The 24,774-nt window shown below is 38.2% G+C and overlaps 1 protein-coding gene across 1 annotated transcript in view; it reads right to left on the bottom strand.

Moving 5' to 3' along the window:
- The window catches only part of LOC122094770 (valine--tRNA ligase, chloroplastic/mitochondrial 2), a 163,315-nt gene that overhangs the window by 121,157 nt on the left and 17,384 nt on the right, over positions 1-24,774 (bottom strand). The window contains exons 10-15 of the mRNA XM_042665373.1: positions 10,589-10,664; positions 9,157-9,240; positions 7,828-7,976; positions 7,598-7,715; positions 7,389-7,505; positions 6,759-7,001 (exon numbers count right to left, since the gene is read on the bottom strand). Coding sequence (XP_042521307.1) covers positions 6,759-7,001; positions 7,389-7,505; positions 7,598-7,715; positions 7,828-7,976; positions 9,157-9,240; positions 10,589-10,664 — 787 coding nt within the window. The remainder of the gene's footprint in view (positions 1-6,758; positions 7,002-7,388; positions 7,506-7,597; positions 7,716-7,827; positions 7,977-9,156; positions 9,241-10,588; positions 10,665-24,774) is intronic.

The raw sequence follows: 24,774 nt of genomic DNA, 5'->3' as shown, positions 1-24,774 counted from the left end.
GCTTTCTAGCTAACTATTGATAACGGCCTTTGTCCACCAATTCACCCACCTTTTCCTTGAGCCGAGTATTAGCTTCCACAGGAGTATCCGAAGGATGACGACCCAACAATCCAATTTCAGATAGCAGATCAAGAAAGTAATTCCTCTGAGAAAAAAAGACGCCTTTAGAAGCCCAAGCAATTTTAATCCCAAGAAATTACCTCAGTTTTCCAAGATCTTTTATCTCAAACTCTCAACCAAGAAAGCTCTTGAGACGACCAATCTCAACAGTGTCATTCTTGTTACTACAATGTCATCCACATAGACAATAAGCATAGTAGTATCACTAGACCTTTTTATGAACAATGCATGGTCAGCATTGCTTTGCATGTCCCCTACAGAGATCATTACCGTATGAAACCTTCCAAATCCCGAGGTGACTGTTTCAGCCCATAGAGAACACATTTCAATTTGCAGACCTCGCCCTGAGTTCCTTTACTGAAAATTCCTAGTAGAATATCCATGTACATTTCTTCACCAAACTCTCCATGAAGAAAAGCATTCTTAACCTCAAGTTGTTGGAGATCTCAACCCAGATTTACAGCACATAAGAGAAAACTCACACAGAAGCCACCTTAGCAATTTGTGCAAATGTCTCCTGGTAGCCGATTCCATATGTCTGGGTGAACCCTTTAGCCACCAGCCTAGCTTTGTACCAATCCATTAAGCCATCTAATTTTTTCTTTACCACAAACACCCATTTACACCCAACTGGTCTCTTTCCAAGAGGAAGAGTCATAAGTTCCCATGTATCATTATTTTTTAGGGTTCCCATTTCTTCCACCATTGCTACCTTCTATTTTCCATCTACAAACGCTTCCTGCCAATTTTGGGAACAAGAACAGAAGAAAGAGAGGATACAAATGCACGATAGGAGTGAGAAAGGGAATCATAAGAGAAAACATGGGATATAGGGTGTTGACTACAAGTCCTAATACCTTTCCTAAGAGCAATAGGTTGGTCAGAAGTTATTGTACCTAATGTTGTGTTAGGCTCAGAAGGCTCTAGATCCAGAGCTGGTGAAGGGATGTGTAAGGTGTTATCGTAGTGGTGGTAGTTTGAAGTTGCTTGTTTCCGGTGTGACCCTTATGATACACCAGCGGAATAATCGATCTGCCTCTGAAATTCTCCAATAAGACGCTGGACAGGAATCATCTCCCTTGGAGCTGGAATAGTGATCTTAGTCCCCTCACTCTCTTCAAAGGAGGATGGTGAGTACACTGGTGGAGCAAATAGATTTGGTAGATTCGGAGTCACCACTTCACTATCAATACCTAACTCCCCCTGAAGAGGTGGTGAGTAGTAGCCAACAGACTCATGAAACACACACAACATCGATGGTGACTATAGTGCGCCGAGTAGGACAATGGTAACATTTGTATCTTTTTTGTGCAAGGGAATAACCCAAAAGGATACATTTAATGCTACAAGGTTCCAATTTCCCTGATGAGTGATGATCTCGAGCATAACAAGCACACGCACAAGTTTTTGGAGGAACTAAGAAAGATGAATCTCCTTTTAGAACATCAATAGGAATCCAGGAATCAAGGACTCGGGTTGGCATGTGGTTGATCAAGTAACCAACAGTGAGGACAACATCACTCTAGTACTGAGATGGGGCCTGTTTGGCGAACATCATCGCACAGGCAATGTCTAGTAAATGCCGGTTCTTGCGTTCAACCACTTCATTCTCTGAGCTTGAGTACTAACGCAACTAGTCTGATGTATAATCCCATAATCAGCAAAAATACTTCTAGAACTGGCCCTCCAGTTACTCAGTTCCATTATCACTTTAAAGAATTTTTAGACTGACATTGAACTGTGTCTGAATCATCTTATGGAAGCGCTTAAAACAACTAAACACCTTAATGTAAGATTGGTTTGCAAGTGATCCAAATCTAGGTAGGATCTTTAGTAAATTCAATAAATAAGATAGTATGACAGATAGTATGAACAAAAACAGAAATAAGAGAATGAAGGGAAGAATGGAGTAGAGGAATAGGTGAGTCGAGCATCTCACTCTTCCCTAGGGCATCTCACCCATGGGCATCACTCACACCACTGCATCTCACAGTTCTCCAGCACAAAGCTTTCTTCTTTTTTTCATTCAAATTTGTGTTCAATGTTATAGCCCCTTACAAACTTATATAGGAGACTCAAAACTAACTCAAACACTAAAAAAGCAAGGCCCAACCCAATCCCTTTTTTATTTTTTGGATGAATAAATAATTCATTACCAAGAAAAAGAAGAAAGGCCTAACCCAATCCTTAACTAATTGAGAAACCTAAACTGACTAGGAAAATGAAATAACAAAGGAAATAGACTCAAAACAGGACTTTAACTAAACTAATGAATTAAATCCCGTTTTTCTAGTTTCTACCCATATTTTAGGCCCATTGAAGTGGTCAATTATAAAGAAAACACATGGGATCAAAGGCCCAACACATACATAACCCAAACCTAAAGTTTATTTGCAATAAAATAAGCCCATTAAGTGACTTATCTACATCAATTCACCCTCTCTTAGAAAAAATTCGTCCTCGAATTTTGTAAAGTGTGAGGATGATCATAGCATGATGCACGTCCCTTTTCAAGCCGTAGAAAAATTCTGGTAGTTTGTTGATAATAAGGATTTAGTCTAGAGTATGTGGAGCTCGATCTTCAAGATACTTTAATGTGATGACAAACTCTACATGCTCAACTTCAACATGTGTTCTTGACCTCCACAATTTCAATCTCAAGCTCCTTAGGATCTTCTTCTTGGCTGTTCACAATCATCACACTTGTTGTAGTGTCAAGTTCCTCATTCTCAACCTCATTGTCCCTTGTGACAACCTTGTTGCTTTCGAATTCTCCCACATGAGTCTCATTATTGGGAACATCAATGACTAGCCCTTCCTTGACAATAGGAATTGTTGGAATTTCTTTAACACTAACCTCCACTTTTGACTCTGGTTCATTGTTTGGAGGTGTCTTCTTTTCTTGCTCCTTTGTAATGCGTTGCGTAATGGAGGCCGATGATACCTTCATGCTCTTATCAATTGTGGGTGGTTTTTGGAAATCTGGTGGAGGGATTTACATTCTTCATTCATGCTTAGATGGGTACATGCTTGCCAACTTGTACTGCATATCTTCCCACATTCTAGGGTTATGTCCTTGAGCTTGAAGTTGCCTTTCACGGACTCTGCATTGTATTCGAACACAATCACTCATCTAAGAGCAAACATATCGAAGTTGTTGCATCTCTGTCAAGTTGTAGTTGTCAAAGTACATGTTTAGTTCATTTACCCATTCAAGGAAGATGTATAAAGAAAGTTTCTCACAAAATTCACGTGGCTCCATCCTTAGTTTGGCTAGCTCTGATACCGAATAATATAAGATCGGTTCGCAAGTGATCCAATCACAGGTAGGATCTTTAGTAAATTCAATAAAATAAGATAGTATGACAAATAGTATGAACAAAACAAAAATAAGAGAATGAAGGGAAGAATGGGGTGGGAGAATAAGTTGGGTCGAGCATCTCACTCTTCCCTAGGGCACCTCACCCATAAGCATCTCACCTAAGCTATCTCTCACACCACTGCATCTCACAGTTTTCTAGCACAAAACTTTTTTTTTTTATTCAAATTCGTGTTCAATGTTGTAGTCCTTTACAAAATCATATAGAAGACTCAAACTGGCTCAAACACTAAAAAGGAAAGGCCTAACCCAATCCTTAAGTAATTGGGAAATCTAAACTGACTAGGAAACTAAAACAACAAAGGAAATAGACTTAAAAATAGGACTCTAACTAAACTAATGAATTAAATCTCGTTTTTTTTACTTTCTATCCATATTTTAGGCCCGTTAAAGTGGCCCATTACAAAGAAAACCTATGGGATCAAAGGCCCAACACATACATAACCCAACCTAAAGTTTATTTACAATAAAATAAGTCCATTAACTGACTTACCTGCATCACACCTCACTTTTGTGTTGCATCACACCCACGTTGTGTGAGTAACAATCAATGAAAGACAAACCATCGTTTGCCAAAAATAGATGTTCGGCGACAAGGACCTTAAATATTAGAGTAAACCAAATGAAAAATTAAAGAAATTTTATTTAATAGAAAATAACTGGAACGAGTTGTTTAGCCAGAGTACAAGCTTCACAAAGAAAAATCATCCCTATTACATTGCTAAACTAATTGCGGAAATAAAAGAGATAATGTCCCAGGTGGAGGGTGTCCTAAATAACAATGTCATTGTTACAGATCAGAGGAAACAAAGTATTGCTGATAAGGAGTGGTAGAAACCACAATTGTAGGAAGACAACCATCATCAAGCATATAAAGACATCCCTACAACTTACCACCTCCAATCGTTTTCCCCGTTACCAAATCTTGAAAAATGTAGTGGGAAGAATAAAAGGTTTCTTTCCAGTTTAAGTCCCTAGTAAGGCTACTAATAGATAGCCTGTTAGTAGTAAAACTAGGTATATGTAAAACTGAATTAATGTGAAAGAAAACACTTAATAGAACCCTTTCCAGAGACAGAAGATAAGGTGCCATCTGCGACCCTAACTTTCTCTTTGCCTGAGGTGGCTAAATACTAGCGAGATAGGAAAATTAGGATTTTGGAAAAACACCCTAAATCTTCAAGAAGATGATGATCACACACACACAACCTCGGCAGATACGGCTACAAGGCTAGTTGAACTCCTTTGTAGGGGTGATGAAGGTCTCCTCCAAATCTCAACTGAATTTAAGGGGGAGACCCAAAATTCGATGGGATCAGGGTGTTGGAAGAAAACCCTCATTTTTGGGAAATCACAGGTGAAAATAGATATTAATCTTGCAAATAGTGATGAGTCTTTCTAGGTTGTTGTACTTGATCTTAAATACATGGAAATTTGTTCTTAAAAGTAGGAAGAAACAAACTCCAAAAAGGGAAGAATCAAAAATCACAAAGTGGGGAAGAACTCTAATCGATTCTTGCAAGGTTTTGGGTTTTAAGACATTAAGGTGATGTGTAGCTGTGTAGGACAGCAACTAGATTCATATGAATCACCTCATTAGGCTCCCCTGTGGGAAATTAGGGAGACAAAGGTGGAAGATGATGGAGGCCTGCAAAGAAGATGGAAGGTGAGAAGATGGAGGCTTGTGATTTTGGAAAGAAGAGGGAAGAAGGTTGAAAACCCTAGGTAAGAGAATTAGGCTCTAATACCATGTTAACAGCATGAATGGGGAGAATTCATTCACACAAGCCCTTTATTTATAATATGTAAAGAACATAAGAAATTACAAGTTTAGCCCCCCATCCAGCCACCCCACACTAAATAGGGTCGGTGGAGGGGGGAAAGTACCATTGTGCCCCTGAGACACTTAAACACCTATTCTAACATGATGAGAATAGCCAAATGGGCCATTACTCTTGAGATATTTATGGGCATATTGATTGCTGACATCTTAAGGAAATGGGGCTAGTGGCTTTGTCTACTTCCTATTAACCACCCTTCATCATGTATGGAACCCTCCCCCACCAAAATGTAATCAAGCTCAATACTGATTGCAGTTCTTATGGTAATCCAGAGCCAGCTGGGGTGGGGGATGTTTAGAGACCATGGTGTAGGGCTTCTGGTTTTTTCTGGTCCCCTTGGTAGCCGTGATTTGATTACAGCAGAGCTCAGAGATTCCATAAGGGGTGCTGAGATTGCCCTTAGACATGGGTGGCTACATTTGATCATAGAAGGAGACTCTAAGATGATGATTGGTTGGCTACAAGTAGGTACAGGAAGTCCTTGGAGATATATGCATTACATCCAGAAAGCTAGAGCCCAATACACCGACCAAGACTTCTCCTTCAGATGGAGGACACATTCAGCCAAATCAATAGCCAATGACCTGGTGAAGTCGGGGGTTGCTAGGGAAGCTTTGAACTTCCCAACCTCTCCCGATTAGTGTTCTTATTGCTTCTGTATTACCCTGTTACTCCCCCCCCTCCCCCCCCACCCTCTTTTCTCTTGTATATTTAGGTCAATTTTATAGTGTTCGGACCACCAACGGACACTTCTATGCACTGTCAGTGGCCACCTAATAATGGAAGGATGATATGGCAAATCCAACCGTTGAATAGGAAGGGCATGGTTTATATTGGTTACATGTCAATTTTCACAGAAAAACTCAATCATTTACAACTCATGTATTTGCATCTTTCCCTTATGTTTGTAGCCATTCATTTGTTTTTCAAATTGTAATAAATATCCAAATCTTTATACAACCACATGGCCAACTCTGGTTAAGTTCAAAAATTAATAGATAATCAGACCATTGTTGTCAAGGTGTCACCTAGGCATATCAGTGCCTTGTTGGTGTCACCTTGCATCCTAGCCTCCTCCAACGCCTTGGATTTCCTAGATGCCGTGACAACTGTGATTAAGGGTATAATGGGGCATACTTGTACACAAAACTTGGGCCCTAACTGATCTCTACTTGGCGGATATTGGATCCGACCACCTAAATGGCCGGACCTAATTACTGCTTATTTATGGTATTTATACTTCAAAATAGTAGTTTGCATGTATATTAAGCTTATGAGCTTATCCATACATATCTTTAGTGTATCTGGCATCTCTTAACAGCTCGTAGACGTATCTTAAAACTACCCTTCCAATACATTGATCGATACCGACACTTAACACCTTGCTAATTATATGAAATTTTATTAAATCTTTAAACTAGAATGTGTATAGTAGCAAACCTTGAAAACCAAGTGTCAAGAACATCTGGATCCTGATGGATTTCCACACCTTCTCCATACTTTTGGCGAGCCTTCTTTAGAGCTTCTTCAGAACTCCGAGCAACTATATATTCTTCTTCACAATTTCTACCCTCAATGTACCATACTGGAATTCGATGTCCCCACCACAGTTGTCTGCTTATACACCAATCTTTAATATTTGACAGCCAATGATAGTATATCTACATAAACCAACAAAAAGGAACATAGGGTTAAAAACAAATGCTTTGGAGCAAAGAAAGAGGATGGAAACCATCCTGACTGAAGTAGATATTAAAGGTATAAATGTTTTGGTGGTGAAATGAAACATGTAAACCATGATATAGTTTGAGAAGTAAATGAGATTAGAAAATTTGGTAATGATGTCACACGGAAAAAGTGAAGAACAATAGTATGTAATACTGAAACAACTTCCGTAGAGAATGCCTGGACAATCAATTGGATTCTCAAGGGAAGAAATGGGTGGATACTATTAAACCGTGAACAACATTCCAAATAAGTTAGGAGGATATCATTGACAAACAATCATAATAAATGCAAGCTCAAAAGGAATTTTCAGCTACAAGCACCTTCTCAAATCTTTCAGGCAGGATAGCTAACTTTCCTTCTTCAACGGCTTTGAGGGCCTTTTCAGCTAGGGGTTCCATGGTAACAAACCATTGTTTACTCACTAGTGGCTCTATTATCTGATCCAGAAGAAAAAACCATCAAGTGAGCAACCAGCTTAACTTGTTTTCGAAAATTAGAAGAGCAAACTTAAAATGGAATGTTATCACACTTCTCCACCACGCTGGGATCTGGGAACTCGTAACGCATAGGGCTCCTTCTTGACAGCTAGCCCTGTTTCTTCAAGATCTGACCACAATTTTTTCCGAGCTTCAAATCGATCAAGACCACTAAAAATAAAAATGATCAAAAACAATATTCCCAGACCAAAAAGGAAAGCATTTATCCAACATAAAGTCAAAAACATATCCTCAGGAAGCATAATTTTTTCCATGGCATTACCAGTATAGTCCAGCAACCTCATTTAGCGTCCCGTCCTTGTTCATGACATTAAGTATTGGCAAGCCAAGTTTTCTAGCTAGAAGATAGTCATTGTGATCATGGCCAGGGCTTATCTTCAACACCCCAGTTCCAAACTCTTTATCAACGTACTGCTCATTTTTAAGAAATACAATAAATGAGAAAAAAGCAACTGGTTAGAGAAAATATATGGATACATGCCAAAAGTAGTGGAAATATTATATATTCATAGAAGCTAATACTACAATTATTGATAATCACTGACTCACTACTTTCAATAACAGAGGAAATTTTAAGTATAGAAACTCCAAATCTATTTTTTTTCCCCTGTAATAAAGTAATACACCAAATATTTTCTATGGATCAACATAGACATTTTCTTTTCTAAGAGGATATCGTCATGCACTGAGGTGGGGAGGTGGCCAAGTTGGAATTTACTCCCAAATTTGGGAACCCTACTAATATAACTAGTAAATTAAGAAGAAAATTAAGAAGCTTAAAGAGGGTTTTTTTTTTTTTTTTTTCCTAACAAGGCTAGTTGACCTAACAGGGTTTTGGATAGACAAGATCTGTTTCCATATTCTTCTTCTTCTTCTTCCTCTGTTTTTCATCTGAAGACTCTAAGTTCTAGTGCAGTGTTTGTGCAACTCCATCAATCGTTCGACGATATTAGGATGGGGGAACACAATGTGGTGATTCTCATTTACATGGTTTCAAATACCACCTTTGTAGTTTGGTTTCTCAACTACTCAAGTTCATTACTCATAGCTTCACTTCAGAAGATTGGTTTGGGCATGTAGCCAAGGTTTTAAGTATTTTACACTGCTACAGCATCACCTTTGTAGTTTGGTTTCTTAACTTCTCAAGTTCATGACTTGTAGCTTCACAAGATTGGTTTGCGCAAGTAGGCTGTAGCACACTTCTAAATCTAACATTTTCTTTGGTACACAAGCAGGGTTAATAGGCAAAAAAGTGGATAGAGGTACGGTCGAATCGCTCCCTTTTTTTTTTTTTTTTTTTTTTTTTTGGTGAATAAAAGTTAATTACCAAAGAGAAAAAGAAATAACACCTTTTCACCCTAGCTAGTTTGTGAGTGGGAACATCCTCTACTGTCTCATAAATGCAGCACACATATCAAGCAATTTATCGGTAAGCACAATCCAGCATGAACTTCATATTAACAATTAAATCAAATTTGTATGAGATTGTTTTGAAGTCTGTCTTTCCTGGTGGTCTAGGTTGGTCACAGAAAATATGTTCACAAGAGATGGAAAACTGCATAATGTATGTGGCAATGAAGTGAGTTTTTACTCTGTCAGAAATAATAGGGACATGGCGGCCAAAAGTCATGGGTACAATTGCCTGCCCTCCGACATACTTTGAATAACGATCATCCTGCACAACAGAGATCAGATAAACCATTTGTAATCAATATCTCCATGAATTGACATCACAATTTAAATAGAAAACTTGATGTTCTCAAAAAATTCGAAATGGTGGAAGAAAAAAACCATCTAGGCATAGAAGTCCATACATAATTTTGTTAAAATAAAATGAAAATTTGCAAATGAGAAAATGCTGGCTTTTAAGGATGAGACCTATCTCAAATGATGGGTTTTCTTACAGCAGCAGATGATATGCCATGCCCAAAGCAGTCCATTTGTTCTCCAAACAGACCCTCTATGTGGCAAGTTTTAGCCACAAAATAAGGAACTACGGTTTGGCAAGTGAAAGATGTAAAAATGGTGTCTATTGATGCCTGCACAGGGGACAGCAATCAGATGGAGAGTCCAATTGGCAATATCTCCTGTGGGCTACAGGAGCTGTGGCAAGAAAAGGGTTCTGTACAGAGAAAGCCTGGTCCTACCATCCACCACTTTTGTCTCCTGAGAGTTCGAAATTTAAGAAGAAACTAAGTGAAGAATACGAGGGAAGATATCAGAAGATGAGTAACTAAATTGATTCTTGGTTCATTTCAAATTAAATAGATTCTCAGTAAATTTTGAATCAATTTTTTAATGTGGAGGGAAGGGAATAAAGTCATAAACCAATGTCATTAATTAATAGGAATAAGACCCTCCATGCCTACAGCTACACAATAGGCTTCCCAGCTGTAACATATATTGTGTTTAGCACTGAACTCTTTGCAATGAGAAGCCCAAAAGGAAAACGAGTTAAGTATATTAAGTATTTTATCCAGCACAGCTGTTCAAAGAAAGAACTAAACCTTTATTGGATACCTTGCTTCTCAAATAGAGATTCAGTTCCAATGGAAATGGAGAAATGCTAACGACATGGCTTTATGACTTGGCATAACAAGGGTAGTTTGTCCAAGGCTATTTTATGGGAAGATATTTGTATTCCTTTGGGATAGTCTTACTCTTATATCTAGATGTAGGAGAATATATTTTCGTGGGAGTCGTATTGACCCTTTGCATTGAGCGTCTAAAGTAGTTGTTGTTGTAGACTTGTAGTACTATTTCGTTTAATCAATAGATTGTTAATACCAAAGAAATAAAATCTTCAAGGGGCTCCTTCGCCTATAGCTTTTAGCAAACTTAACCAAGGACTTCCTAGTACAATGCCAAAAGGATGACGATCCAATTAAGTAGGAAAAACATTAGAAGTACAAGAGAAGAAAGACAACACATTAAGAATTCAATTATTCAAAGAATATTAGAAACAGTTTACGGTTGCTTATCAAGGTTCAAGTAATGATCTAAGACGAGAAAAATAAAATTACCTCAGGATGCACTGCAATAGCTGTGTCACCAAAGAGTGTTTCCGGGCGTGTTGTGGCTATTGTCAGATAATCGCTCCTTCAACATTAAGACAAAAGATATACAAGAATATGAATAAAAGTATTGTACGACTATCAAGTATGATTAAAATAAATAAAAATTATTTGAAATGCATGACAATTCCAGACTCTCATTCCTTTTACTAAAATGAAAGGAGATTAATCCCTGCTCATCTGATGTTTATATAATATTATTTCAAATTTTGATTATCAACCTAGTGTACCTAGCTTCTAAAATATATTTGATTCACTAAACTCTAGTAACAGTATGGAACTAGTGCATCATTACAGACTTGAGAATAAAGTACAAGGTACGACTTAATGAGCTATCTTCGTGAGATGTAACTGAATTAAACAGGGTGAAATCTGCACAATTTTTCAGTAATATGCACGTCTCAAGACTTAGTTTGTGCTTGGAGAAGAGGGCACAATATGTATTCAATAAACTCATCAGCATAAAAAATGGAAGAGGGAGGGGAAACCATACAGCTTTGGAAAGAAAACAAATCAGCATAAATTGTTTTCCAGTCAACATGTCATACCTAATAAACTCATTGCCAAGTTCAGTGTAGATTAGATTGACTACATAAATAACTCCTCTCCAAACTAGGAAGCATAAGGAATAAATATTTAAACTACCTAAACAAACTGTCTAGACTAGGTAACACTAATAACAAAGAAGTAGCTGAAAAGTCAATCTTTTAATGAAAGACAATATAATTGTTCAATAAAGTTTCTAGGTACCAGATTGATGCGTTCTGAACAGCAGAAGGAAGAACCACAGGCTATTAGCTGACCAGCAAAACAGAACTGTCATGGAACCAGTTTTGTGTCCAGGTTCATGGAACCAGTACAGTTCAGATCTTAGTTTCCTGACATTTTTTCTTGTGTCAGCCAAATCGTGGGAGCTGTTTTAGCAGCTTATTTTCTTATTATATTGTTGTAATTAGTAGGCTGGAATATGACTCCTATAAGTCCATCCTAGTTGGGTTAATTTCTGCAACATTAATTAAGTAGTTGAGTTAGTTAGGACACCTTCAAGTCATCCATCAACTGAAGGAGTTTTCCCCTTTAGTTTCAGTTATTCCACTAGTGCAGGAATCTGGTCCCAACGCAAGGTCAACCATAATCCAAGGGTGGGTGGATCGGAAGAAGAGACCTACTAGCTTTAAAAAGGGCTTCTTCTCATCTCTCCTTTTTCGTCGATTGCTTTATGGACATTCGGGAAGTGTGCCCAATGTGTCTTATTTTTTTAGGGAAAAGGTTCTCTGAACAGCTGGGGTTTCCTACACAATTTCATGTGAGAGGGTGTAGAAACCCAGGCGGGCCAACGGGTCAAGGAACCCTTTCTAATGTTGTACTGAATTTGAGTACACAAAATAGTAGCCAAATAACAAATCTTTCAAAGAATAGTCCAGATTAGTAAAAAATTGGGTGATTCCTAATAGCAATTGGAATAGGGGTAAAATAGTAATTTGGTCACAAAAATTAGGGTTCAGAGTTGACAAAGGATTTCTGATCTCAGACTTGAATGTAACCTATAATCAGTAACTATATAGGTTCAGCAACCAGAATCAAGTTCCGGTCTGAAAACAGACTATAACAGAGCAAGAGGTAAAACAGGGATTTCAGTATTTCACTCCAGCTGCCAATCGGCTGGTCAAAACTGAATGAGATTTGAATCGAGTGCTTAAATTAGGGTTCTTAAGACTCGGTTCAAAATTTAAGCCAGATCTGATTGTTGTTTTGCTTAATCCAAAAAATAATGGAGTATACGAACTTCTAGAACAAGTGGGATCTAGTTGCAGAAAATTGCAGAGATAGACTTGCTGGTTAAAGGCAGTGACTGAATAATAAGATTAGAAAACCAATAACCAGCAGTAGCATAGGAAAAATAGCATAGAAATATCCACTTGGGCTTCACACCGAAGGTGTCAATTGGATCAAACACATTGCCCTTTCCTTGATCACACACAAGAGGTTTCTTGATCAAACACAAGAGGTTCTTCAATGGAGAAGATAGCAGAAAAAGTAGGAACTTCGGTTAAATTCATGTACAATGCTAGGCCCCCTTACAGACTTATATAAAAACTCAAAAATAAACTCAAAACGCTAAAAAGGAAAGGTCTAACCGAATCCTTAACTAAAAAGTAACATAAATTAACTAGGAAACTAAAATAACAAAGAAAATAGGACTCAAAACAGGTAATAGACTCCTAATCCAGCCTAACTAAAACACTTAATGACAAGTAAAATAATGAAATAAATATATTAACTAAACCGATTTGGCAGATATTTTGACCTAGTGTAGATCAGTAAAACAAATATGACTGCAAAAATCGGTGGTAATCCGACGGCTGGATCTTCATATAAAACACATGCACATAAATAATTGATAACCAAGAGAAGAACTGTAATGATAGAACTATAAATATATCAAAAGAACCGAGGGGTGGTGCCAAAAGTGTAAATAACCAGAATATCAAAGGGTTGCTAATAAAAAAGATAGCAAGAAATTTCTGAATTGTAGATAAGGTAATCTTAAAGGGTCGTTAAGGTAAACCAGAGGAAAGGACAGAATAGGGAATTAGAATTAAAGATGAAGGCGAGACTTGGAACAAAGTCTAAATAAAGGGTAAGAAGTAATAAATCAGAGAAGGTGGGGTAATAAGGAAAGGGAAAGAAAGAGAAGGAAATGGGTGCGGGGGGGGAAGGGGTTGTCTTCAACCTCATGACTTCTTCTCAGCCATATACAAATTGGTTAAGACAGAGAACTTGCGCACCTAGGCTCAGATTGAGGTGAAATTTCAGATGAAGCTTGCTCACTTGAGGACCTGCTGAATCCACTCAACCATCACCGGGAATAACTAGCAAAATATGGTATTTATTAGATGTGACAGGATCCATGGTTCAAGAACTCGGTTATCCCCAATGGTCGAAATGATATGTCCTGTGACTTTTAAAAGTCATAGGTTTCGCCCATTTTTTGACGAAATTTCCCATGTTTCGACCGAAACATGGAAAATTTCGACCAAATCAACTGGTTCGACCATTTGGGTTGAACCAGGTCCTATTTAAGTTATTTCAAACAAAAATCATTACCTGGTTTCAGCAGATTTCAACCTTCTCTAGTGCATTTTTTTCTCCCAAGTGTGGGAAACTTGAGAAAACAGTGGAGATTTTCATTTTTTTTTTACTACCAAACTTTAATCGAAGGGTGATTAGTGCTTCCTCTACACAAAAAAGACATCTTGGACCAAAAAGATAAGTCCCGACTTTCCCAAAAAGCATTTTTTTTAATATAATATGTTAGTAAATAGGGTAGAATCATGTAATTTGTTTATATGTTGCTTAGGAGGACCCGATCTACGCATTCATCGTGGCTGAATTTTTTTTTGCATGTTAATGCTTTTTTTTCTGTTTTTAAAAATGCATTTACCTACAATATTGTTTTAAAAAAAAATGGGTTAATAGTTGGTCTTTGGTGTTCAACTTAATATATGTTGAACACCATCACCCTAGGTTGGGATACCTAGCTAATGATGATAATGAATCTTATAGAAGAGCGGTGAGAGACTACCAAGACTATTGGGCCCAGAACATATCATAAGATGCATATGTTTCTTTCTCTATAATGCAAGCAATATTGAGAGGTGTGAGGGACGAGTGTTGTAACCCTACTCTCCAATGATAGTGAAGCAGGATCTCATCTCACCGGGGACGTAGGCAATCTTGCCGAACCTCGTAAATCTGTGTGAATTGGTTGTTCTTGTTTTTTCTATTATCTTCTGCATCGTTTTAGGGTTGCATTTCTACAAATTGGTATTAGAGCTCTAGGTTTCCGTTTTCTAGGGTTTACTATCACCATGGCAGGAAAGGGATCGAATGTCAAGTATGATATTGAGCAGTTCAATGGGAAGAACAATTTCATCCTCTGGCATCAAAAGATGAAGAATCTTCTGATACAACAGGGTTTAGCGAAAACGTTGTTGGAGAAATCGAAAAAACCTACAAAAATTACTAGCGAAGATTGGGAAGAGATGGAGGAAAAGGCGGTAAGTGCTATGCGATTGAATCTTTCTAATGATGCCCTACAATATGTTGTGGGTATCGAATCTACACCACAGTTATGGGCGAAACTTTAAAGCATCTACCTTAACGAACAAGTTGTTCGTGAAGAAGCAATTGTATTCTCTACAGATGGAGGAAGGTACGGATCTATTAGAGCATCTTAACATGTTCAATCAGATCGTAAGTAAACTTACAAACCTGGAGGTTAAGATCGAGATGAAGATAAGGTGTTACTGTTGTTGTCGTCGCTCCCAGAATCACATGATCACCTGGTAACGACTCTCTTGTACGGGAAGGAGACTTTTGAGATGGATGAAGTCGTAGCTGCCCTCATGTCCAATGATACAAGGAAGAAGGCCAGTAGTACGAAATCTCAAGGAGGTCATTTCGGAGGTGACAAGGAGCAAGAAAAAGGGAGATCAAATCAAAAGGGATCTGGGAAGAGTCGATCGAAATCAAAAGGGGGCAAAGACAAAGGTCTCTTGTTACTATTGCAAAAAGGAAGGTCATCTGAAGAGAGAGTGCTTGAAAAGGAAGGCGGACTTGAAGAAGAAAGGTGTAGATAAGGCATCTGAGGAAGCTAGCGTGGCTGACAGTTCAGATGGAGATAATGGAGATGTACTCTCTATATCATCAGGTAAGAATCAACCTTCTGATTCTTGGATTTTAGATTCTGGATGTTCATATCATATGTGTCCACATAAGGATTGGTTTGATACATATCAATCATATAATGGTGGGTCTGTCCTAATGGAGAATGATGTTGTATGCAAGACCATTGGGATAGGCACTATCAAAATCAAGATGTTTGATGGGATAGTAAGAACTTTAGCACATGTGAGACATGTACCAGAATTAAGGAAAAACTTAGTATCTTTGGGGGCACTTGACTCAAATGGCTGTAAGTATATAGCAGAAGGTGGAGTTCTCAAAGTTATTAAGGGTGTTATGGTTATCATGAAGGGACAGCTAACAGGAAACCTATACAGACTCATAGGGAGCACTGTTACAGGTGGAGCATCTGTGACAACAGATGTAGGATCTGATACAGATGATACCTATCTGTGGCATATGCGGTTAGGGTATATGGGAGAAAGAGGATTGATGGAACTTCATAAAAGGAAACTGTTGAAGGGAGTGAAAACTTGCAAACTGAACTTCTGTAAATACTATGTTTTCAGGAAACAGTGCAAGGTTAGTTTAAAAACTGCAAAACATAAGAGTAAAAGGGTGCTTCATTATGCACACAGTGACGTATGGGGTCCTTCAACAACAAAATCTAAAGGTGGGGTAGAATACTTCGTGACCTTTGTTGATGATTACTCAAGGAAAGTCTGGATCTACTTTATGAAGCATAAAAGTGAGTTCACTAAATTTAAGGAATGGAAGGCTGAGGTAGAAAGGAAGACATGAAAGAAAATTAAGTACTTAAGAACAGATAATGGAGGGGAGTACACGTACAAACCGTTTCTAGAATTGTGCAAAGCTGAAGGGATTACATGTCACTTCATGGTTCCAAAGAAACCACAGCAAAATGGTATAGCTAAAAGGATAAACAGAACACTTCTAGAAAGAGCTCGGAGTATAAGGCAGAATGCAGGGTTGAGCAAGAGATTTTGAGCAAAAGCAGTGAATATGGCATGTTTCCTCATCAACAGGTCTCCATCAAAGGCAATTGATTGTAAAATTCCTGAAGAGGTATGGATAGGAAAACCAGTAGATTATTTTATTCCAAAAATATTTGGTTGTCCAGCCTATGCACATGTTGAGAGCGAGCAGCATTCCAAGTTAGACTCAAAGTCTAAGCAGTGCATCTCTCTTGGTTTTAAGAAAGGCGTAAAGGGACTCAAGTTGTGGGATCCAAGTTCACAGAAAGTTGTGGTTAATAGGGACGTTATGTTTGATGAGTCTCATACGGTGAAGTCAAAATGCAATTCACAAACAGTTGGTGAAAATAAAGAAGGTTTTACTGTGCAGGTGGAGTTAGGTGAGTCAAAAACAACAAGAAAAAATGAGTCATCCAGTGACTTACCAGGACAACAGGAAACAGTAGAAGTTCCCTATACTGTAGCAAAGGGTAAAGGAAAACGTACTCACAAAGCACCTGTGAAATACGGGTTTGAGGACCTCACTGTAGGTACAAGTGATCCATCTTCCTACCATAATACTTTGAGTGATGCACAGCATGATAAATGGATGGCAGCTATGATGGAGGAGATGGAGTCTCTGCAGAAGAATAAGACTTGGGAGATTGTGGAAAAACCCTAGGGAAGAAAAATAATTGGGTGTAAATGATTCTTTCGTAAGAAAGAGGCAGCATCTGAGAAGGAGCGTGAAAGTTATAAAGCCAGACTTGTAGCCAAGGGCTATGCACAGGAGGGGATAGACTACAATAAAATATTCTCTATAGTGGCGAAACACACTTCAATCAGGATATTACTTGCTTTGGTGGCCATGTATGATTTGGAGCTTGAACAGCTTGATGTGAAGACTGCATTTCTTCATGGTGACTTGGAGAAACAGATTTACATGGAGCAGCCTGAAGGTTTCAAGGTGCAAGGAAAGGAAGATCATATTTGTCTGCTTAAGAGGTCGTTTTATGGTTTTAAGCAATCTCCTAGGCAGTGGTACAAACGCTTTGATTCTCACATGATGAAGATTGGCTACACAAGAAGTGAGTATGATAGTTGTGTTTATTATAAAGTGTCAAGTGACAATTCCATTATTTTGTTGATGCTTTATGTTGATGATATGCTCATTGCTACAAAGAACAAACATGATATAGTCTCTTTGAAGTCTTTGTTGAGTGCTGAATTTGAGATGAAGGATCTTGATTCTGCTAAAAAGATCCTTGGCATGGAAATCCTTAGAGATAGAAATGCAGGTTAACTTTGGGTAACTTAGAAGAGATATATTGAAAAGGTGCTAGAGCGTTTCAATATGGAAAAAGCTAAGCCAATTAGCACTCTGTTAGCCAGCCACTTCAAGTTATCTGAAAGGGAATCCCTACAACACTTGAGGAAGTGGAGCTGATGTCTCAGGTCCCTTATGCTAGCGCAGTTGGGAGTCTTATGTATGCTATGGTTTGTAGCAGGCCAAATTTGTCTCATGCAGTCAATGTTGTTAACAGATACATGAGTAATCCAGAGAAGGAGCATTGGAATGCAATTAAGTGGATCTTCAGATATTTGAGCAAGATTAAAGATATAGGTGTTAAGTTCAGTGGCAAGGGAAGTTCCACAGAATTGGCGGGTTATGTTGATTCTGATTATGCCGGTGATTTAGACAAAAGGAGGTCTACTACAGGGTATGTATTTACATTGGCTGGTGGACCTATATCATGGAAGGTGATGCTTCAGTTTACAGTTGCATTGTCCAGTACAAAGACAGAGTACATGGCAGCAGTTGAGGCTGCCAAGGAATGAGTCTGGTTGGCTGGACTGGTTCGTGAGTTGGGGTTGGAGCAAGGAGGTACAGTGTTACATTGTGACAGTCAAAGTGCCATACATCTTGCAAAGAATTAGGTGTTTCATGCAAGGACATAGCATATTGATGTGAGATTTCACAATATCAGGGAGCTTGTGTTATAAGGCAGTATTCCCTTAAGAAAAATTTATACAGATCTCAATCCTGCAGATATGTTTACCAAGCCAGTTACTACAGAGAAGTTCGAGTCCTGTTTGGACTTGATTAATATTACTCATTGTTGAATATGAGGGACGCACCAGACAGGTGCGGGTTTATACCTCTAATGAGGTACGGGGATGAAGACGTCTATAGGTTATCTTTACAGGAGACTCAACATAATTCAAGCCAAGGTGGAGATTGTTGGTGTACGATGTCTTGTATTCCATCATAGTTTAATCTAGGGAGTACTGGTGCAGTGCCTCAACAGACAGTTGTGTACTTTCCGGATTAGGGTTTTTCGCTATATATTTGTAGCAAGGATTTCTTTCTCCATAATGCAAGCAATACTGAGAGGTGTGAGGGATGAGCACTGTAACCCTATTCTCCATTGATAGCGAAGCAAGATCTCATCTCACCGGGGACGTAGGCAATATTGCCGAACCTCGTAAATCTATGCATTGCTTGTTCTTGTTTTTCCATTATCGCATCGTTTTAGGGTTGTGTTTCTATAATCTACAGTGGTACGCATCTCGTGGGATGGAGCCACCTAGACACTCTACTTGGAATTGAGTCACTACTTTCGAGTGTTAAGTAATTGAATCACTACTATTGAGTGTTGATAGATAACTGTTAATGATGTAATATTTTTATTTATTTTGGATCATTTGGATTATGTCGTATGTTTTAATGTAGATTGTAGACTATATATAGTCAATACGTAGTATAGTTTCAGAATTTAAGTCAACAAGTTAGCGTAATGATTATCGAACCTTTGGTTCACCACACAAGTAAGACTTTTTTTTTTTTTTTTTGAAACTAATGATGTGAATGTGTTAGAAATGTTTAAAATAGGATGTACACAAAAGATCAGATAACAAAACACTATTTGGGGGTCGAAACCTAAGTTTCCACCATACCGGGAAAAATTCCCCAGTATCCTCGAAATTTCCCAGGTTTCAACCAAAATTTCGGTCTCCCCAGGGGTCAGAACCTAGTCGAAACCCGATACCGTGAACCTTGACTGGATCAGACGGAAGACCCTGGACCAGCTCTCAGATTTTCCAATAGAACTCACAACAGTGAGTATTCCAGCTTCAGGTTTGGCAACCTGAGTCGCCCAAGTCCCAAAATAAATTGTAAGGATGCCACTGAGTGCCAACTAATTTCCCAACTCAGAACTACTGCCAACAGGAAAACGGCAATAAACAAGGAAGAGAGAAAATCAAATATCCAGCAAGAATACTTCGTGCACAACCAGCAGTTCATACATTCAGCAGAATCAATCATCATGCACAATAAACCCTAGTTTTCATGTTCCAACAACTAGGTTCCAGAATTTTTATTTTATTTTTTTTCCTTCTTCATAGCTCTGATACCATGTGACAAAATCAGATATAATAAACCAGAATAAATGAAGAGAAAGAGAAAGAGAAAGAGAAAGAAAGACAGAAGAAGAAGAGAACAGAGAGAGAGAGAGAGAGAGAAGGAGGAAAAAACACTTCCCACGGTTTGAGAGTGAACAAGAACCCTCAAACCGTGGGTGGGGTGATCTATTTATTATGATAGAAAGGAATTACAATTTGGGTCCACAACTATAATGAACATTAAGTAAACATTATGTAAATAACCAACTAATACCCAAAACACCCCATTTGGATCCATGCCTGCATCTCCACCCCCAAATTCTCTATTCTCGTGAACAGCTCCCCTACTGAATTCTTCTCCTCCTCTGCTGGCATTCGCCAGTGTTGTCCCCTTTCCCCCCTTCCTTTTCTTTCTCTCAAGGTCCGCTCCAGATCCATCCAATCCCAAACTGATAATCTACTCAGCTCCCCCATCCCCAAATGCAAAGCTTCTAATCTAACCCAATTAGCTTTTGCTGATGATATTATGATTTTCTCAAAAGCTGATGAGGGCTCCATTTCTTCCATCATGGCTTCTCTCCATCTCTTCGAGTCCCTCTCGGGCCTCCACATTAATCTGCTCAAGTTCCATCTCTTTCTAGCAGGTGCCTCTGATTCCTCAAAAGCTCGTTTCCTTGAGCTCACTGGATTCTCCATTAGCACTCAGCCATGTTAAGTACTTTGGTCTCCCCCTTATCACCTCCAGGCTTACTACTCATCACTGTGCCTCTATGCTAATCCGTAAGGGGCTTCAACTCTAGAAAGGCACGTTGTTGTTATGCGGGTCTCTTGGTTCTCATCTGATCGGTGCTCCAATCCTCATATATTTTTTGGTCAAGAGTCTTCCAGCTTCCCAAACCCATCACCAAATCCATTGAATCCCTCTTCTGCTCCTCCTTATTAAAAGGTTTCGATTATCCCATATTTCTCCACCCCATCCACTGGTCCTCCATTTGCCTTCCCAAGGGTGAAGGAGGCCTTGGCATTAGGCGTATCAAGGATGTCAACTCCGCTACCATCCTCAAGGTGGCCTGAAAAGTGGTCTCCAAACATCTGGGAATCTGGGTGTAGTGGGTCTACTCTTCCCTCCTCCACAATGACTCCCTCTAGACTTGCAACATCAAACCCAACTCCTCTTGGGTGTGACGTAAGATCCTCCTTGCCAGACCCCATGCATCGGCTGCCATCAAATCGAATACCTCCCTCTGACTTGACAACTGGCATCCAACAAGAGTGCTTTCCTGATTGTGAGCCATAGAGTGGTCTACTCTAGTATCCCTAGATCTACCTCAGTCTCCTCAATCATCTCCAATGCTTCCTGGTCCATCCCCAATATCCTCTCGCTTTCTAACATCTAGCATTCCATCAACTCCATTCCTTCCCCCTCTTCTGGTGCTGATAGAATTATCTGGTCCCCTTCCCGTTAGGATTGCTTCTCCTCCTCCTCGGCTTGGAACCACTCCTGATCCCCCAACCCTATTGTCCCCTGGCACAAGGTTGTCTGGTATCGTGGCCACATCCTTGTCATAGCCTCACTGTCTGGAGAACTCCCTCAAATTGCCTCCTTACTCAATCCTTCCTCATCTATCACAATATTCCTATCTGCCCGGCTTGTTGCCTCTGTTGGAATGGTATTGAAGATACCAATTATCTCTTCTTTGATTGCCCCTTCTCCTCCCGCATTTGGAAATCCGTCCTCACCAAATGCCGGCCTGCTCGGAGACTCCCCCTTCCTCTTCAGAGAGAATGGAATTGGATAGATATGACCTTCTCTGGTAATTCTATTTATGACACAGCCGGTAAGCTGGCGTTCAAGGATGCTATCTCCCATGTCTGGTTGGAGCGAAACCTTTATAGATGGACTTCCAACTCTATATCTTTTGATAAGATTTGGAAGGCCATCTATTTTGACGTCTCCTCCAAGCTTGGCTCTCTCCCCTATAGGACAGTTGTGGACTCCCCTAGAAACAAACTCCCTCAATCTATTTTATGCTCCCCTTCCCCTGCCTAATAGGGTTGTATCATTCAGCTCCTCCGGTTTGTATATCTCCCCCCCCCCCTTTTCCTATTTTATATATTATCTATCATCCAAAAAAAAAAAAAACACCCAAAACACCCCTTAAGTAACTAGCATATACTTAATAAGGTATCCAACTAACAGAATTTTATGTATCCAACCAGTTAATAAGGTATATAGTGCACTTTGTAGAAACGCAACCCTAAAACGATGCAGAAGATAATGGAAAAACATGAACAAGCAATACACACAGATTTACGAGGTTTGGCAAGATTGCCTACGTCCTCGGTGAGATGAGATCCTGCTTCACTATCAATGGAGAACAGGGTTACAACGCTCGTCCTCACACCTCTTAGTATTGCTTGCATTATTGAGAAAGAAACCCTCGCTACAAATAGCCTACGTCCTCAGTGAGATCAGATCCTCCTTCACTATCAATGGGACCGCCGTCCTGCCTATCGAGGTATCTGCACCAGTACTCCCTGGATTAAACTGTGATGGAATACAAGACATGTACACCAACAGCAATTAATGCCAAACCCTGAGTTTTAATTTGAATTTTCATCACAAATTTTATTTTAAGTCAAAAACATTGCACTAATTTTCATTTTCATTATTGAAATGGGGGATATGCTAGAATATCTTAATCATGATTGAATGCTTGATTTGGGTTTTTCAAAATTCAACAATCAACCTAGTCAATATTTTGAAAGAATATATGGTTTTAAACCTAAGAATAAAATTATGGAAGCTAAGAAACAAATACAACATGGACTGGTTTGCCTTTTTAAGATCTGGATTGTTTTGCCTTTTTAGATCACATCAATAGATTGCATAACTGAATTGGAAGCAATTCATATGCTAGACACATGTAACCAAGTATTTTTCTTCTTCATCATCCAAAATAAAGGCATTTTCTTCTTCTTTTCTTTTTAAAGAGGAGCAAGAAGATTTATATTCATTTCTCAAAAGCATAAAGGTTAAACTTACAATTGAGACTACATCTGTATTACCCCAAAAATGAAAACCTATGCACCGCTAATTGAGGACACTCAGGTATTTACTTTGGTATTAGTAGAGTAATGGTCATTATTTTAGGATTGACAAGTTGTGCCCAAGGGTTTTAAGTATCGATGCGTATCGTGCAGTATCGGCCGATATGTATCGGTATCTGTAGGCATTGGCACGATACAAACAGATACGCTACAGGGAATTTTTGGACCCTCTGTGTATCGATGTATCGTCCGTATCGTATCGTACCGATACGGTACGATACGTACGATACTCCACAATACGAACTTTTGAAACATAAAAATTCCTGTGAGTATCGGTACGTATCAATGAGTATCAGTACATATCGTACTGTATCACACAGTATCGTATCGATACGTACCGATACGGTATGATACGACTACTTAAGTGTGGAATGGGCCTTTTTTTGTTCAAACAAACACTTCAAACTCTCTTACCATTTACCAACAGTTTTCTACATTTCTCTTCTTTCTTCCCCTTTGATTCACACACTTTTTTAGAGACTCCAATGGTAGATTAAAGGAAACATTGTGGAAGTGAATGGTTCAAGCAAGGAGAAAAGCATAGTCCAAAAAAAACCTTGAACTTGAAAGTCTTGAATAGTAAGTTTTTGAACTTTTACTCACTTTTTTCAACTTTAACCTTAGATTTTCAAGTTTTTTTACAAATCTAAGGTTCATCATACTTAAAATCACATTTTGTGCATCATTATTACATGAAATCATTGGATTTATAAGGATTCACACACTTTTTTCAAAAGAAAATGAGGGTTTCAATTTTTTTCAAATTTCTTAGATCTACTCATGCTCAATGGTTAAAAATGTTTAGATTTTTTATATGTTATGTAAAAACAAGTGTTCTACAACTTCCATGAAAAATTTTGATTTTTCTCAAAAAAATGTATTTTTACAATTTTTTTATTCCAAAATTAATTTAAAAAAAAGAAAAATACAAAAAATTATATATATTTTTTTTAGAAAATTTAGTTCATTTAACTCTTAAAAATAATGTCATAACTTATAATTACTAAATACATGATTTCAAATGAAAACCACATTTTTCCCCCAAAAAAGTGAGGCTTTCAAATATTTTTTTTTCTTAGATCTACTCAAATATATTGGTCCACACTAAGTTGATTTTTTATATGTTTTTTAAAAACAATTAATCTACAACTTCTATAAAAAAAAATTAATTTTTTTAAATAGTTTGTATTTTTTTATTTTTTTATTTCAAAAATTAATTAAAATTTAAGAAAAATACTAAAAAAATTAGAAAATTCAGTTCATTTTAGTTTAAAATATATATATATATATATATATATAATTTATTTGGCCAATGACCATGATGTGAAATTAGATGCACAATTTTTTCCAAAGAAAGTGTGCATTTCAAGTTTATGTAAATTAGGAAAAATACAAAAAAGTCTTTTTTTTCTTTGGATGCATCTCATTTTAGTTTCTAAAAAAATACTATTATTTACTAAATACTAAATCAATAAATATGCATATTAAGTTTCATTATGTATCTTTGTAGAGAGATGGCGCCTAAAAAACGGTCTAAGGATATTGGATAGGCTATAGCCGAGAAAGTACAAGGCAATAGGTTGTGGACAAAATGCAATTATTGTGATACTATCCACCTAGGAGGTGGAATTACCAGACATAAACAACATATGGCTGGAGGATTTTCTAATGTTGCCAAATGTACCAAGTGCCCAGATGAAATAAGCAAAGCAATAAGGAAGCACTTAAGGGGAAGTAGAGATAAAGCAAAAAAAGTTGTTGAAGAAGATAGATTGGTTGAGAATCTAAGGGATCATGAGGATTATGAAGGATCCGATATGGAGGAAGAGGATGAAGATCAACAGCTTGCACAAGCGATGCATATTTTGAGGAAGCAAAAGAAAAACAATGGATAGTAGAACAGCTGAGAAGAAGTCAATCTGTAGAACCTAGGCGTGGTGGCCCAATGATTTATGA

This window comes from Macadamia integrifolia, chromosome 12, assembly GCF_013358625.1.
Source record: "Macadamia integrifolia cultivar HAES 741 chromosome 12, SCU_Mint_v3, whole genome shotgun sequence".
In the NCBI taxonomy this organism is placed as follows: Eukaryota; Viridiplantae; Streptophyta; class Magnoliopsida; order Proteales; family Proteaceae; genus Macadamia; species Macadamia integrifolia.
The sequence above is the reverse complement of the archived record's forward strand: the minus strand, read 5'-3'. Positions and strand labels throughout refer to the sequence as shown.